This window comes from Chiloscyllium plagiosum, unplaced genomic scaffold (genome assembly GCF_037043375.1).
Source record: "Chiloscyllium plagiosum isolate Xiang-an unplaced genomic scaffold, Cpla_swu_hap1 HiC_scaffold_4, whole genome shotgun sequence".
NCBI lineage: Eukaryota > Metazoa > Chordata > Chondrichthyes > Orectolobiformes > Hemiscylliidae > Chiloscyllium > Chiloscyllium plagiosum.
The window spans coordinates 8,952,392-8,967,063 of NW_028270142.1; the positions used below are offsets into that span (position 1 = coordinate 8,952,392).

At 41.3% G+C, this 14,672-nt stretch overlaps 1 protein-coding gene across 2 annotated transcripts in view; it reads left to right on the forward strand.

Moving 5' to 3' along the window:
* The window catches only part of prex2 (phosphatidylinositol-3,4,5-trisphosphate-dependent Rac exchange factor 2), a 420,366-nt gene that overhangs the window by 315,474 nt on the left and 90,220 nt on the right, over window positions 1-14,672 (forward strand). For both annotated transcript variants that reach the window (XM_043689238.2, XM_043689237.2), the window contains exons 32-33: window positions 1,899-2,116; window positions 11,514-11,616. In XM_043689238.2, coding sequence (XP_043545173.2) covers window positions 1,899-2,116; window positions 11,514-11,616 — 321 coding nt within the window. The remainder of the gene's footprint in view (window positions 1-1,898; window positions 2,117-11,513; window positions 11,617-14,672) is intronic.

Here is a 14,672-nt window from a genome sequence, read left to right on the forward strand (position 1 = left end):
CCTTGCCTTTGCAAACACATGTACATCTTCAGGAGTTTTGGAACTCTGGATTCCGTGATGCACCATATGCCTCTGGAGGTGGAAGGGTTAAGACCTGGCCACATTGACCTGATGTATTTGGCAAAAGAAAAGAAAATACATGAGCAATTTTTTTTAAAAATTGCATTGGGTGGATGGGATATGGAATGCACTGCCTGAAAATGTAGTGGAGGAAGATTGAATCATGGCTTTGAAGGGGGAGTTTGATTGACACTTGAGAGAAGGGAATTGCAGAATCATGTTCAGGTGGGAATACCAGAGTTGGTTTGGCAGAGTACTTGCTCAGACATGAGAGACGGAGTGGCCTCTTTCTGTATTTCTATGTGCTGGAGTATTATCTTCATCCTGGAGTTCTCTCAGCATGTCCCAATACATTGTAGCATTGTGTAATAATGCTATATGTTATATTGTAGCAATGTGTAACAATTCTATATGTTATATTGTAGCAATGTGTAACAATGCTATATGTTACATTGTAGCATTGTGTAACAATTCTATATGTTATATTGTAACAATATGTCACAACGCTGTATGTTATATTGTAGCAATGTGTAACAATGCTCTCTGTTATATTGTAGCAATATGTAACAATGCTTTATATTATTTTGCAACAATATGTCACAATGCTATATGTTAGATTGTAGCAATGTGTAACAATGCTATATGATGTATTGTAGCATTGTGTAACAATGCTATATGTACAAATCACAGTAATTTTAGTCACTTTTATTTTAGTGACTTTTCACCTTTCTTTAATAGATAAAGTTATAAAGTCATTGAGTCATACAGCACTGAAACAAACTCTTCAGTCCAACTCGTCCATGCTGACCTTGTTCCCAAACTAACTTAGTCCTCCTTGCCTGCATTTGGCCCATATCCATCCAAACTTTCCCTATTCATGTCCAACTGTCTTTTAAATGTTGTAACTGCACCTGCATCCATCACTTTTTCTGGCAGTTCATCTCACACATAAACCACTCTCTGTGTAAAAATACTTTGCCCCTCATGTCCTTTTTAAAACTTTCTTCTCTCCCTTAAAAAGATGCCCGGTAATTTTTAACTCCCCACTTTAGGGAAAAGACCCTTGCCATTCACTTTATCCATGCCCCTCATAATTTTATAAACCTCTATAAGGTCATCCCTCCACTTCTTTCACTCCAGTGAAAACTTCCCAGCCTATCCAGCCTATCTTTATAACTCATTCCCACCATTCCCAGCAACATCCTGGTTAATCTTTTCTGAACCCTGTCCAGTTTAATAATATCCTTCTTATAGCAAGGTGACCAGAACTGGACAGAGTACTCCAGACGTAGCCTCACCAATATCCTGTACAACCTCAATATGACATCCCAATTCCTACACTCAAAGGTCTAAGCAATGAAGACAAGTGTGCTAAATGCCTTTCTTAATCACACTGTCTACCTGTGATGCAGATTTTAAAGAATTATGTACTGAGCCCCTAGATCTCTGTTCTACTCCACTACCTCGGGCCCTTCCATTAATTGTATAGTGCTGTCCTTATTTGTTTTACCAAAATGCAGTATCACACATTTATCTAAATAATACCCTATGTGCCATTCCTCTGATCATCGACCCAATTTAATCTGGATCTGTTTGTAATCTTAGACAACCTTCTTCATTGTCCGTTATACCACTTAATTTCTTTATTAACGACTCTCTGCTTGTAGGGAATTAAATATTGTTTTGAGTAACATTGTAAGGCTGGTATAAATTTAAGTTTTGGAGGCAAGTTAGTTTGTTTACAGAATCAAAATAAAACTAAGAAAATGTTTAATGGTCCAGTACTTCAGCTTTATCATCTCCTTCTTACTGTTTGTGTGTTTTTTTTTAATCCTCAGATACTGAAATTCAACTCAGGCAAGACATGGTGTTTTGTCAAAGTTTGGTGGCTGCAGTTTGTGCTTTCTCAGAGCAACTCTTGGCTGCGTTACATCAGATGTATGACACCAACAGTGAATATGAAATTCAGACACAGGAAGCCAGTAGAAAATGGTTGGAGCAAATAGCCAACGTAGGGATCCTCTTCAACTTCCAGTCACTACTCTCTCCGAATCTGGTAAGGTGTTCTGATGTCACATCTAATTTATATCATTAATCTGACTGGTGTGACTGATTTAAAATGTATTCAGTTCAGAAACGCCACCTCCAGTTTCAAAACTGAGTACATCATAGATTGCGGGCACTTTATAAAAAAAGTTAATTAGTGGGATCTGGGCTGGGCCAAGACTTGTTGCCCCTAATTGCCCCTGAGAAGGTGGTGGTGAGCTGCCTTCTTGAACCACTGCAGTCATCCTACAGTCCAAAGATGTGCAGGTTCGGGTGGATTGACCATGCTAAATTGCCCATAGTGTCCAGGGATGTGGAGGCTAGGTGGATTAGCCATGGGAAATTCATGGTTACAGGATTAGAGGCAGGGAGATGCTCTTCAGAGGGTCAGTGTGATCCATTGGGCCAAAGGGCATACTCCACACTGTGGGGGTTCTGCGATTCTATGATACACTTCTTAGATTGGTATTCAGTGCAATAATTAATTCACTATAAGCAGAGAACTCATAGATCGAATAGTTTAGCTGGTAAAAAAACATAAGAGGTCACCTCATAGAAAAAAAGTATATGACTACTAGAAACCTGCACTACCCTAAATTTTGTGGAATAAAACGTTGAGGAACCTCCTATGTCAGGTGTTGCTGTGATTAGGAATGTAAGGGGACAGGAATCAGATATTCTGCCCATTGGACCTGCTCTGTGGTTTAGTTAGATTCTAGTTGATTTACACCCTAGATCTATTTGTGCTTTATGTCAATATACCTAGATAACCTTATCACTGTACACTACCTTAATCTGGAAAGCATTGATTGACTCAACATCTAACCTCATGAAACTTATCATATTTATATCTTAACACATGATCTGGTGAGTAAATTACAATCATAATATTCAGACAATTCGGAAGTATGCAAAATATTGCAATGGAATCATGGTTTGAAAGTCAATATTTAGTTGGTAACTGCAAAGGAAATTGGTTTCTTGGGAAATTATATCTAAAACTGAAATGGAAACTTCAGATTTGAAGCCAATTGAAATGAGGTAAAAAGACGTTGGTCTATCCTAGTTCAGAGTCTCGCGGTGCAATGAAAATAATTGAAGAAAGATGAATATAACTACGGAAACCTGCACTACCCTAAATTTTGTGGAATAAAACGTTGAGGAACCTCCTATGTCAGGTGCTGCTGTGATTAGGAATGTAAGGGGACAGGAATCAGATAAAGGTTGTAGGAGCTGAGATGATAGATAAAAAGTGCTGCCACTACCTCAGTCATTTTGAAGGAATTGATTGACCAGTACTGACCAAATGGTGCACAGGTTTGCTTCTGAGCTGCTAACTGATACCAATCTGTGGCTAAGACCTCGAATAAATGGAGCTGAAATGCAGCCTGAGGAAATTGAGAGCTTTCAAGAGCTTTGTGTTTGGGATTGGTGCCAAGTAACAGGCTGAAGGGTGAACAGCTGAATGGGTACCTTACCCATCTACCATTTTATGGGGTCACAAGTCAAGGCTGGGCAGGAAGCTTAGGGAGTTTCCCTTTCATTTCACCACCGTAATAGAGTCTAGAGTCCACAAAAATCATGGAATAATATGGATAACCAAGTTGTCATCTGTGGTTCTATACTTTTCCAGAGGCTGCACTGTTGAGGCAATCATTGGAAAATCATAGGAATTGATAAACCTCTACTCCTACTTCTTTTGATCTTAGCCACTGCAACATTCTGGCCAACGTAATATCGGGGCAAATTAAACCACAGACAAAATTAGAATACAATAATTACTGGCTGTATTTTCAATGCTGTGTCCTGAGGCATCAGTTTCATGCAGAGTCTTATACGGTGAGAAACAATTGTGGCTGTGGGTCTCAATAGAAAAGAGTCAAACCACAGGGATTTCTATCAGTTCCAAATGGAATTGTGAGTTATACTTCATCGAAGCATTTAGCGATCTATCAGGAACTCATAAATAGCACAGATTGACAAAAAAACACTGCATGTGGAATGTGCATCACACAGAGTACACAATGTGGAAGTCCGTGTGTGAGAATTTTGAAGTAGTTTCATGCTGACTTTATTCTCTGCCACTGGACTGTATTCCTCCCGTACCAGGAATAAATACATTTTCAAAGAATAGAATGTTCAGATGGAAAATTGGCACGCAGAAAGTCACGTGAGATGTAAGGATCCCATGTGCTTATGTGTCAATGATTTTTGCAGATATGCCACTTGCATGTATTTCGGACACATCCTCATGTGACCTTTAACACTGGTGAAAGTGAATTAAGTTCGTCACTCAATGCTTGTTTTGTTTAAAAATTTCCTTTTTCACTTTACAGAGACAGACATAAGATCTCATCGATTGATGAAATTGAGTTCTCATTGTATAAATTTACAATTAAGGACAGGGTGTGCAAAGGAATATAAATAAATTAATGTCGTGCTTTTCAGGAACAAGATTATATTTTTACCTTCACATACATGGTTCATGTCAGATTTAGATTTTGAAATATAGGACCATGTTTCAAATCTGTTGAGTCAGCTCTGCTATTCTGTTGATCATCAACCTTCAAGCTGCTTTCCTGTCCTATCTTCGTGCCTATTAGTCTTCAGAAATCTTTTGATTTCTGTCTTCAACTTGCTCAATGATCAAGTTTCCTCTGGATAGAGAATGTCAAAGATTCACCAGCCCCGTGAGTGAAGAAATTCCTCCTTATCTCAAGAATCATAGAGTCACATAGCATGGAAACAGACCCTTCGGTCCAACTCACCCATGCTGATCATGTTCCCAAACTAAACTAGTTCCAGTTGCTGTGTTCCAGTGCCCATATCGCTCTGAATCTTTTCTATTCATGTACTTATCCAGAAGTCCTTTAACTAGTTCATTTCACACTCAAACTACTCTCTATGTAAAAATGTTGCGACTCATGTCCTTTTTCAAACTTTCTCCACTCACCTTAAAGATATGCCCCCTAGTTTTGAACTCCGCTACATTAGGGAAGAGATCCTTGCTGTTTGCCTTATGTTTGTCCCTCAGGATTTTATAAACATCTGTCTCAATCTTAAATGGCCTACTCATTATCCTGAGGTTATGTCCTCCGGTTTTAGACTCACTAGCCAGAGAAACAGCTTACCTACATCTGCCCCCCTTGCACCCAGAAAGAATTTTGCTCATTTTAATGAAATTACCCTTTGTTTTCTTTTGGAACTCAGTGGAATACAGATCAGTTTCTTCTCATAGGACAATCTTGTCATCTCTAGAATACATCCGGTGAACCTTCCATTGTACTTCCTCTTAGAATCATAGAGTCATAGAGATGTACAGCATGGAAACAGACCCTTCGGTCCAACCCGTCCATGCCGACCAGATATCCCAACCTAATCTAGTCCTACCTGCCAGCACCCGGCCCATATCCCTCCAAACCCTTTGTTTTCATATACCCATCCAAATGTCTCTTAAATGTTGTAATTGTACCAGCCTCCACCACATCTTCTGGCAGCTCATTCCATACACGTACCACCCCCTGCATGAAAAAGTTGCCCCTTAGGTCTCTTTTATACCTTTCTCCTTTCATCCTAAACCTATGCCCTCTAGTTCTGGACTTCCCGACCCCATGGAAAAGACTTTGTCTATTTACCCTATCCATGCCCCTCATAATTTTGTAAATCTCTATAAGGTCACCCCTCAGCCTCCGACGCTCCAGGGAAAACAGCCCCAGCCTGTTCAGCCTCTCCCTGTAGCTCAGATCCTCCAACCCTGGCAACATCCTTGTAAATCCTTTCTGAACCCTTTCAATTTTCACAACATCTTTCCAATAGGAAGGAGACCAGAATTGCACGCAATATTCCAACAGTGGCCTAACCAATGTCCTGTACAGCTGCAACATGACCTCCCAACTCCTGTACTCAATACTCTGACCAATAAAGAAAAGCATACCAAACGCCTTCTTCACTATCCTATCTACCTGCAACTCCTCTTGGTGACTAAAATAATACACAGCCCATCAGGCACTACAGGTTTGTCAGGCATGACCACCACTTGATGAAGCTGTGCTGACTCAGCCCTATTTTACCATACACATCCAAATACTCCGCTATGTTATCCTTAATAATGGACTTTAACATCTTATCAATGACCAAAGCCATACTCCCCAGCCTCTAGTTTCCTGTCTTCTGTCTCCCTCCCTTTTTAAACAGGGGTGTTAGATTAACCGTTTAGCAATTCTCTGGCACCCTCCCTGACTCCAGTGATTTGTGACTGATGACATCAATGCCTCTGCTATCTCCTTCAGCTATCTCCTTCAGAATCCTTGAATGGCATGGTGACTCAGCAATTAGCACTTCTGCCTCACAGCACCAGGGACCTAGGTTTGATTTCCACCTTGGGTAACTGTGTATGGAGTTTGCACATTCTCCCTGTTAAGTTGCCATGCTAAGTTGCCCTATAGTGTCCAGCGCTATGCAGGCTAGGTGGATTAGCCATGGGAAACTGGGATTACAGGATAGGGTGGGAATCTGGGTGGGATGCTCTTTGGAGGATTGTTGCATACTTGATGGGCAGAATGGCACCTTTCCAAACTGTCGAGATTCTGGTCTCCATTATTTATCCACTTAGCTTCCTCAGCACCTTCTCCTTAGTGATGGCCACCCTCCTCTGCCCCCTGACTCTCTTGCAGTTCTGGTATGCTGCTGGTGTCATCTGCTGTGAAAACTGATGCAAAGTACCTGTTTAGTTCCTCCACCATTTCTTTGTTCCCCATTGCTACCTCTCCAGCCTCATTTTCCAGCAGTCCAATGACCACTCTTGCCTCTCTTTTACCTTTTAAAATCTAAAAAATTCTTGCAATCTTCTTTTATAGTACTAGCTAGCTTACTCTCATATTTCATCTTTTCCCCATTCTTATTACATTTTTAGTTGTCCTCTGCTAGTTTTTAAAGGCTTCCTGAACCCCGGCTCCCCATTAATTTTCACCATCTTGTATGCTTTTTGTTTTGCTTTGCTGTCCCTGACTTTCTTTGTCAGCCATGGTTGCCTCATCCTCCCCTTGCTGTATTTCTTCTTCCTTGGGATGAATTTCTGCTGTGCCTCCCGAATTGCTCCCAGAAACTCCTGCCATTTCTGCTCCACTGTCTTCCCTGCTGGGCTCCCCTTCCAATCAAATCTGGCCAACTCCTCCCTCATGTCTTTGGAGTTGCCTTTACTCAATAGTAATACCATTCCATCTGATTGCAGCTTCTCATTCTCAAACTGCAGGGTGAATTCTACCATGTTATGGTCGCTGCCCTCTCGGGGTTCCTCCACCTTCAGCCCCCAAATCAACACTGTCTCCTTACACATCATCAAATCCAGAATTGTCTGTTCTCTCGTGAGGTCTGCCACAAGCAGCTCCAAAACAAAACATTTCACAGACATCCTACGGATTCCTTTTCTTGAGAACCATTACCAACCTGATTTTTCCACTTCACCCTGTGTACAGAAGTCCCCCATGATTATTCTAATCGTGCCTCTCTTACAGACCTTTTTTATCTCCTGGTTTATTTTCCTCCCCATATCCTGGGTACTGACAGTACTCAACTTCCATCAGGGCCTTTTTCCTTTGTGGTTCCTCAACTATACTCACATCAATTCTCGACCTTCCGACTCTAAATGATTTCTCGCTATTGATTTAATTTCATTTCTTACCAACAAGGCTGCCCTGCCTATGTGCCTGTCCTCTCGATAAGATGTGTAATCTTGGATATTTAGTTCCCAGCCCTCATTCCCTTGCAGCCATGTCTCCCTGATACCATGACATTGTACTTGCTAATTTCGATCTGTGCTACTAGCTCATTTACCTTGTATCGTATACTATGCACATTTAAATACAACACCCTCAGTCCTGTGTTGACTGACCCCCTTTCATAGCTGTCCCCTTATCTGCTATCAGGTTCCTTTCAAGATGAATGTGTACACCATCTCCAGGGCAAACCAATTTTGCACTGTGGTTTTCAAACACACGCTGACCCTATTGTGTGTGTGTGTGTGCATGTGTGTGAGAGAGTGTGTGAGAGAGTATGTGAGAGAGTGTGTGAGAGAGTATGTGAGAGAGTGTGTGAGACAATAGCTCCTTCTCTGATTACTGCTGATTATTGTTAATTACTACTAGTATCTGACTAAAGGGAATGAAAAGGATGTTGAAAGCTCTATTAAAGCTTGGAAGATTATATTACAGAAAATATGACATTCTGTCTGTGCATATTTTCCCTTTCAACATTTGGAAATTAACCCTATCATTTTGAATGAACAGTTACTTCAATCTAGTGACCTCTTGATCATTATATTTCTGATCATTTGCACTGCAGAGTTCACCATTCAAAGGAATTGAATTTTGATTTGCAACTGCCTGCATTATTAGAAGGGCGAAGCTTCTACAAATATATAGAAAGATTGATGCTAAAGTAGGTGCTGCCCTCGTAGAATGTGAGACTGGGATTTAATATGGAAATTTCAGTGACTTTGAACAAGAATTTTGTATCAGTCTCCATGTGAGAAACATCTCAAGAACAGTAGAAAATCAAGAGACTAAAGGAAGACAAGAATTTAAAACAATTAATAACTCTGAAGGAATGGCGATGTCGCTCCCAGCTGAAGTGGATGTAGTTCGGAGGGGATTTTAAAAGCAATGCAGTTCCCAATTATCTGCTGCCACTACATTCAGAGAGAGTTCATCATAAGACCATGTGACATAGGAGTTGAAATAAGACCATTCGGTCCATCGAGTCCACTCCGCCATGGCTGAAGGGCATTTCAACGTCGCCTTCCCGCACTTTCCTCGTAGCCCTTAATTCCTTGTGAGATCAAGAATTTATCAATCCCTGCCTTGAAGACGTTTAACGTCCCAGCTTCCACTGCGATCATGGCAATGGATTCCACAGGCCCACCCACTCTCTGGCTGAAGTACAGGGGGATCGGGTCTGTCCTTCTACATGCGTCAGAAAGTTAGCGTGCAGGTACAGGAAGTAATTAAGAAGGTAAATGTAATGTTGGCTTTCATTGCAGGGGGGATAGAGCATAAAACCAGCGTTTTTTACGGCACCTGTAAACTGCAGGGTGAGACTGCACCCTTGGTACTGTACTGTTTACTTTGCCTTCCATAAAGGACGGTATCCCTGCATTGAAGCAATTCAGAGGAGGTTCTGTGGACTGAATCCTGGATCAAAGGTTTTGCCTTGTGGTTGAGCAAGTTGTGCCTATAGCACTGAAGTTCAGAAAAGTGAGAGATGATCTTATAATGTCTACGGTTCTGAGGGAGGCTTGACCTGTTAGTTTCTGGGAGAATGTTTTGTCTCTTGGGGAAATCTAGGATGAGGGGGCACTGTTACAAAATAAAAGATCACCTCTTTGAAGTGGGAATTTGGTATGTCTTCCTCCTTCTGAGTGCTCCTCTGCAGGGAACAGTGGAGGTCAGGCCATTGAATCATGGCAGAGTGGAGTTAGGTTCTTGGGTGGAGTGGAAGGTTTTGAAAGACAGGCAGAAGCAGAGGGGTCAAGGCCTCAATTTGACCAACCATGGTCTTTTTGAATGGTGGACTGGGCTTGTCCTGATCAGCATGTTCCTGCTCCTGTTCCTACGATGTTGTGTTTAGGAATTCCTCTCATACTCAAAAAGTTGAACTTCAGACATGTCCGCAAATCCTCCAGAACCTGGCAAAGGACATATGTTTTTGTGAGGTGTATTTGAATATAAAGGCTTTCCTCTCCATGGGTCACTGCACATGTGAAGAAGGTAGTCTTTAGATTGTCGAATAATAAGGATTATTTACATATATATTAGCAATAAATTCCTGGAATCCCAACAGTGCAGAAAAAGGCCATTTGGCCCATCCAGTCAATACCAGCCCTCCATAGAACATTCCATTCAGACCCACCCCCCTAGCCTATCCCTGTAACCCTGCATTTACCATGGCTAACCCACCTATCCTTAGTCACCACAGACAATTCACCCTGGCCAATCCAGGGGTAAGCTACAGACATGGGGAGAATCTGCAAACTCCACACAGACAGTCACCCGATTGAACCTGGGTCCTTGGCGCCGTGAGGCAGCATTGAGTCACTGCTGATATATTGCTATATATCATGTACCTTGATTGCTTTACAGTTACTTGGAAAGGTGGAAGTCTGCCAAGGTTTTTTGGAGATCTATGATATGTTTGGTATTCATAAGATGCCAATAAAAAGTTGAAAGTTTGTGAATACTTGGCAGAGACAAGTTGTAAATGTGCAAGAAAAGGTTGGCAGGCAGAATGCTATATATTTTGTGGCAATGAATCTTGAAGAATATAATGAAATTGCTGAGAATGAATCTGAAGATGCCAGAGTGAAATACCTTTTTGACAAAAGGCTACAGTAATCATGCAGTAGCTGAGGTCTAGAACCATTCACATAACCTGATATAAAGTGCAGGAAATCCTCAGGAGTTGCTTCTGCTCCCTCACCTCATCAGTGCTATGTCATAAAAACCTTCAAAACAAGATTTGCTTACCCTAAAACATAAGAATGCCTTAGGAAAACTAAACAGTTGGTGGTCTCATTTTAGTCACTCCAGCTGCAGAAGGAACAAATTGAATGACTCTTTAGAGTTACACAGCAAAGAAACAGGCCTTTTGGTGCATCAGGGCTATGCCAACCATCAGATACCAAACTACCGTCTTTCTGTTTACCTGCGCTTGGTCCAGAGCCAGAGACAGGAGTGCTGGAAAAGCACAGCAGTTCAGGCAGCATCCGAGGAGCAGGAAAATCGACGTTTCGGGCAAAAGCCCTTCATCAGGAATAGAGGCAGGAAATGGAGAGGCTTCCTGCCTCTATTCCTGATGAAGGATTTTTGCCTGAAACGTCGATTTTCCTGCTCCTCGGATGCTGCCTGACCTGCTGTGCTTTTCCAGCACCACTCTGATCCAAACTCTGGTTTCCAGCATCTGCAGTCCTCACTTTTGCCCAGAGCCAGAGACAGTTAGCAACAAATGAGGACTGAGATTAAAAATAACTGAGAGGTTCTTTACATTTTGCAGGACAGGTAGCCATCAATCTTAATGGCCATAAAGATGATCTTCTATCTTAATAACAGCACCTTATGATTTACATTGACCTTTTTCCTTGTATATTTATTTTGAAAAATTGAAAAAAGTACTGTTTACAAAACAGTGCTGCTGTAATTCCTGCAAGTATGTTTTGAGTTCTTGTGCTTATGGATGCCCAGCTCTAAGCGATCCCAGTTCTGAGGAAGGGTCACTGGACCCGAAAAGTTAACTCTGATTTCTCTCCACAGGTGCTGCCAGATCTGCTGAGTTTTTCCAGCAACTTCTGCCTTGTTTCCCAGCAATCCCAGTCTGAGCCTCTGATTTTCTTTTGTTTGTTTGCTCATGTCTTCCAGATGGATGAGCAGGCGATGCTGGAAGACACTCTGGTTGCATTGTCTGACTTGGAGAAGGTCACATTCTATCTGCAACAGTCTGAAGAAGAGCTACTGGTGGCAAGTAAGACGCTTTCTTACTAAAGTGCAACATCAAACATGAATTCTAATGAAATCTTGTCGAAGAAGACAAGTGGAGCTCAGATATATGACTCATTTGGAGCCTTATTATTGAATCATGAACAGCACTTACAGAGGTTTTAACATATTCCTTTGCTGGGGTGGACCTTTAAAGACATACAGCTTTGTTTAAATTATAAATGATCTATTGAGTAGATGGACATGTTTATTAGGTGCAGGAGGAGGTCATTGAATCCCATCGAATTTGCTCCACCAATTTGTAAGATAACGCCTGAATTGATAGAGGCAGCAACTTTGCTGCACCTCTCCAGCACCTTCTGCCTCCACTGTTAGTCAAGAGTTTCTCTGCCTCTGCCCGAAAAATTGCTCAACAAGACTGCCTCTGAAATAAGGCTGATGTCCCGTCAGCAAATCACGCAGTATTTACACATGGACAGTATATGACACTGACTCAGCCGCACAGAGCCGGATCCTAGAGTCTCTCTGTTTGGGACATGTTCTGAGTAAGGCTATGCAGCTGCCTTCACGCAAGTGGTGTTCCCAAATCTCAGTCGGTCTGGTGAGGGTGTCCACTTCCATTGGAATACCCTGCAATCCATATGCTCCGCATTTTCCAATGACAAAGCCAGTCGTAGTGCTTGTTGAAGTCCAACTGTTCTTCAGCTACAAGGCACTTTTGCATAGTTACATCATTAATCCCACTCTATGGCCACTGAAATAACTCCACAAAGGCTGGTATTCCATCACTAAGTCACCCTTCATTTACACATGCAGAGCACGACAGCCTCCACTGTTCCCTTGAGAAGTGTTCCAAGGGCACCTAACTCTCTGCAGTCAAAAATTCTCTGTATCTCCACCTTCTTAGGGAGACCATTTGTTTTTGAACCATGTACCATAGTCTTTAGCTGTACATTAAAGGGAAGTATCTCAACATTTCACCCTGTCCAGTCCCCTCCAGTGGATATTTAAAAATGTTCACCTTTCATTCTTCTAAATTCTAATAGATACAGTTAAAGTGACTGTTGGCCAAAAGTTGACTTACTAACTTTGTCGGAATTGTGTTGTATAAGGTAATTAATACCTGAAATGATCATGAGATAAACTTTAGACATCAGGGTGTAAAGGACTGTTCATAGAACATAGAACATAGAAGAATACAGCGCAGTACAGGCCCTTCGGCCCTCGATGTTGCGCCGATCCAAGCCCACCTAACCTACACTAGCCCACTATCCTCCATATGCCTATCCAATGCCCGCTTAAATGCCCATAATGAGGGAGAGTCCACCACTGCTACTGGCAGGGCATTCCATGAACTCACGACTCGCTGAGTAAAGAACCTACCCCTAACATCTGTCCTATACCTACCCCCCTTAATTTAAAGCTATGCCCCCTTGTAATAGCTGACTCCATACGTGGAAAAAGATTCTCACTGTCGACCCTATCTAAACCCCTAATCATCTTATACACCTCTATCAAGTCACCCCTGTTCCTTGGGGGAGGAGTGTTACGGTACCAGTGGTCAGTGTTAGGATAATGTGGCTATCAATAAATGTAAAAATCACACAACACCACGTTATAGTCCAACAGGTTTAATTGGAAGCACTAGCTTTCAGAGCAGTGCTCCTTCATCAGGTGGTAGTGGAGGACATAATTGTAAGACACAGAATCTATAACAAAAAGTTTACAGTGTGATGTAACTGAAATTATACATTGAAAAATACCTTGATTGTCTGTTGAGTCTTTCATTTGTTCGAATACCATGATAGTTTCACTTCTTTTATGTGTAAATCACAAAACTTTTTTTTTAAAGTTACATTCTCAGGTTAACTTGTAACAATTGGTGTTAGCCAGATAATGTTGAGGGTATTAGCGCCCTGTGTTCTCTGTCTGTGCCATAATGTTTAGACTGATTCTAATCTAAAAAGTGAATTAACAGAGTCTTACAAGGATTCATGCAGTTTTTGAGCAAAGTACAATGTAACTCTGCAAGTACAAATTCACCCCACAAACGTGTGTGTGTGTGTCTGTCTGTCTGTCTGTCCCGGGTGGGGGGTTGTGAGTCTGAGGGAGAGTCTAAACCTGTTGGACTATAACCTGGTGTTGTGTGATTTTTAACTTTGTACACCCCAGTTCAACACCAGCATCTCCAAATCATCAATAAATGTGTGCATCCAGTAAGTTGAGCCTGATGTCTCACAAGAGGCTATCATGTAATGTAGACGTACGGTAGATAGCTATTAAATACTCTGGCCCAGTTAGTGAGGTCCTCATCTTATGAGGAAAAAAAATCCCCAATCACCGCAGAAGCCAAATACCATTGATCAATGTGTCTCTACTCAATAACAGGGAAACCTTCTCAATCTCTGAGGAATGTTTTTGATCCTGAGAAAATATCCAAGATTTGTTACGTTGAGATTTGTTGACTTCTCGTGACTGAGATATCAGATGATTTTACATAGGTTTAGAAAAATTATTCTATTATCTTCCAAATAAATTCTACTATCTTCCAATATTCAAAAACTGTTCATCGGTATCCATGATATGACAACCATCCCAAATTAGGGATTAACACTTGATACAATCAGCTCAGATGTTTAAGAAGAGGCAAAGTAACAATAGTTAGCTTTATGTCTATGACTTAACCTGAAAAAATTCCCAATGAATCCAGGCGAGATTAGAAGAATTACATGCAAGTATACGTCATTAAAATAGCAAAAAGAGAGGATTACATTCAGAATTACTGATATCTGTGCTGGCACAATTTGAAGAAACTAAAATGCTCTAAATGATTCTCTAAATCTTTGCAAAGGGCATTCAGGAAAACCAAAGACCTGCCAAGATTCTTGTATAGCAACAAACTCCCTCTGAATATTTCATCTTCATGCAGCAGATTTTCAACCCAACCAAGTAGAGACTCAGGGGAGAGATGGGGTAAATCTACTTTGCTTTTCAAAACAATTTGATAAATATGTAGAAATCTAGGAAAACAATTTGGAGGGTGATGTTATGTAAGGCAGCTAGTATCTGATGGAGTTAATT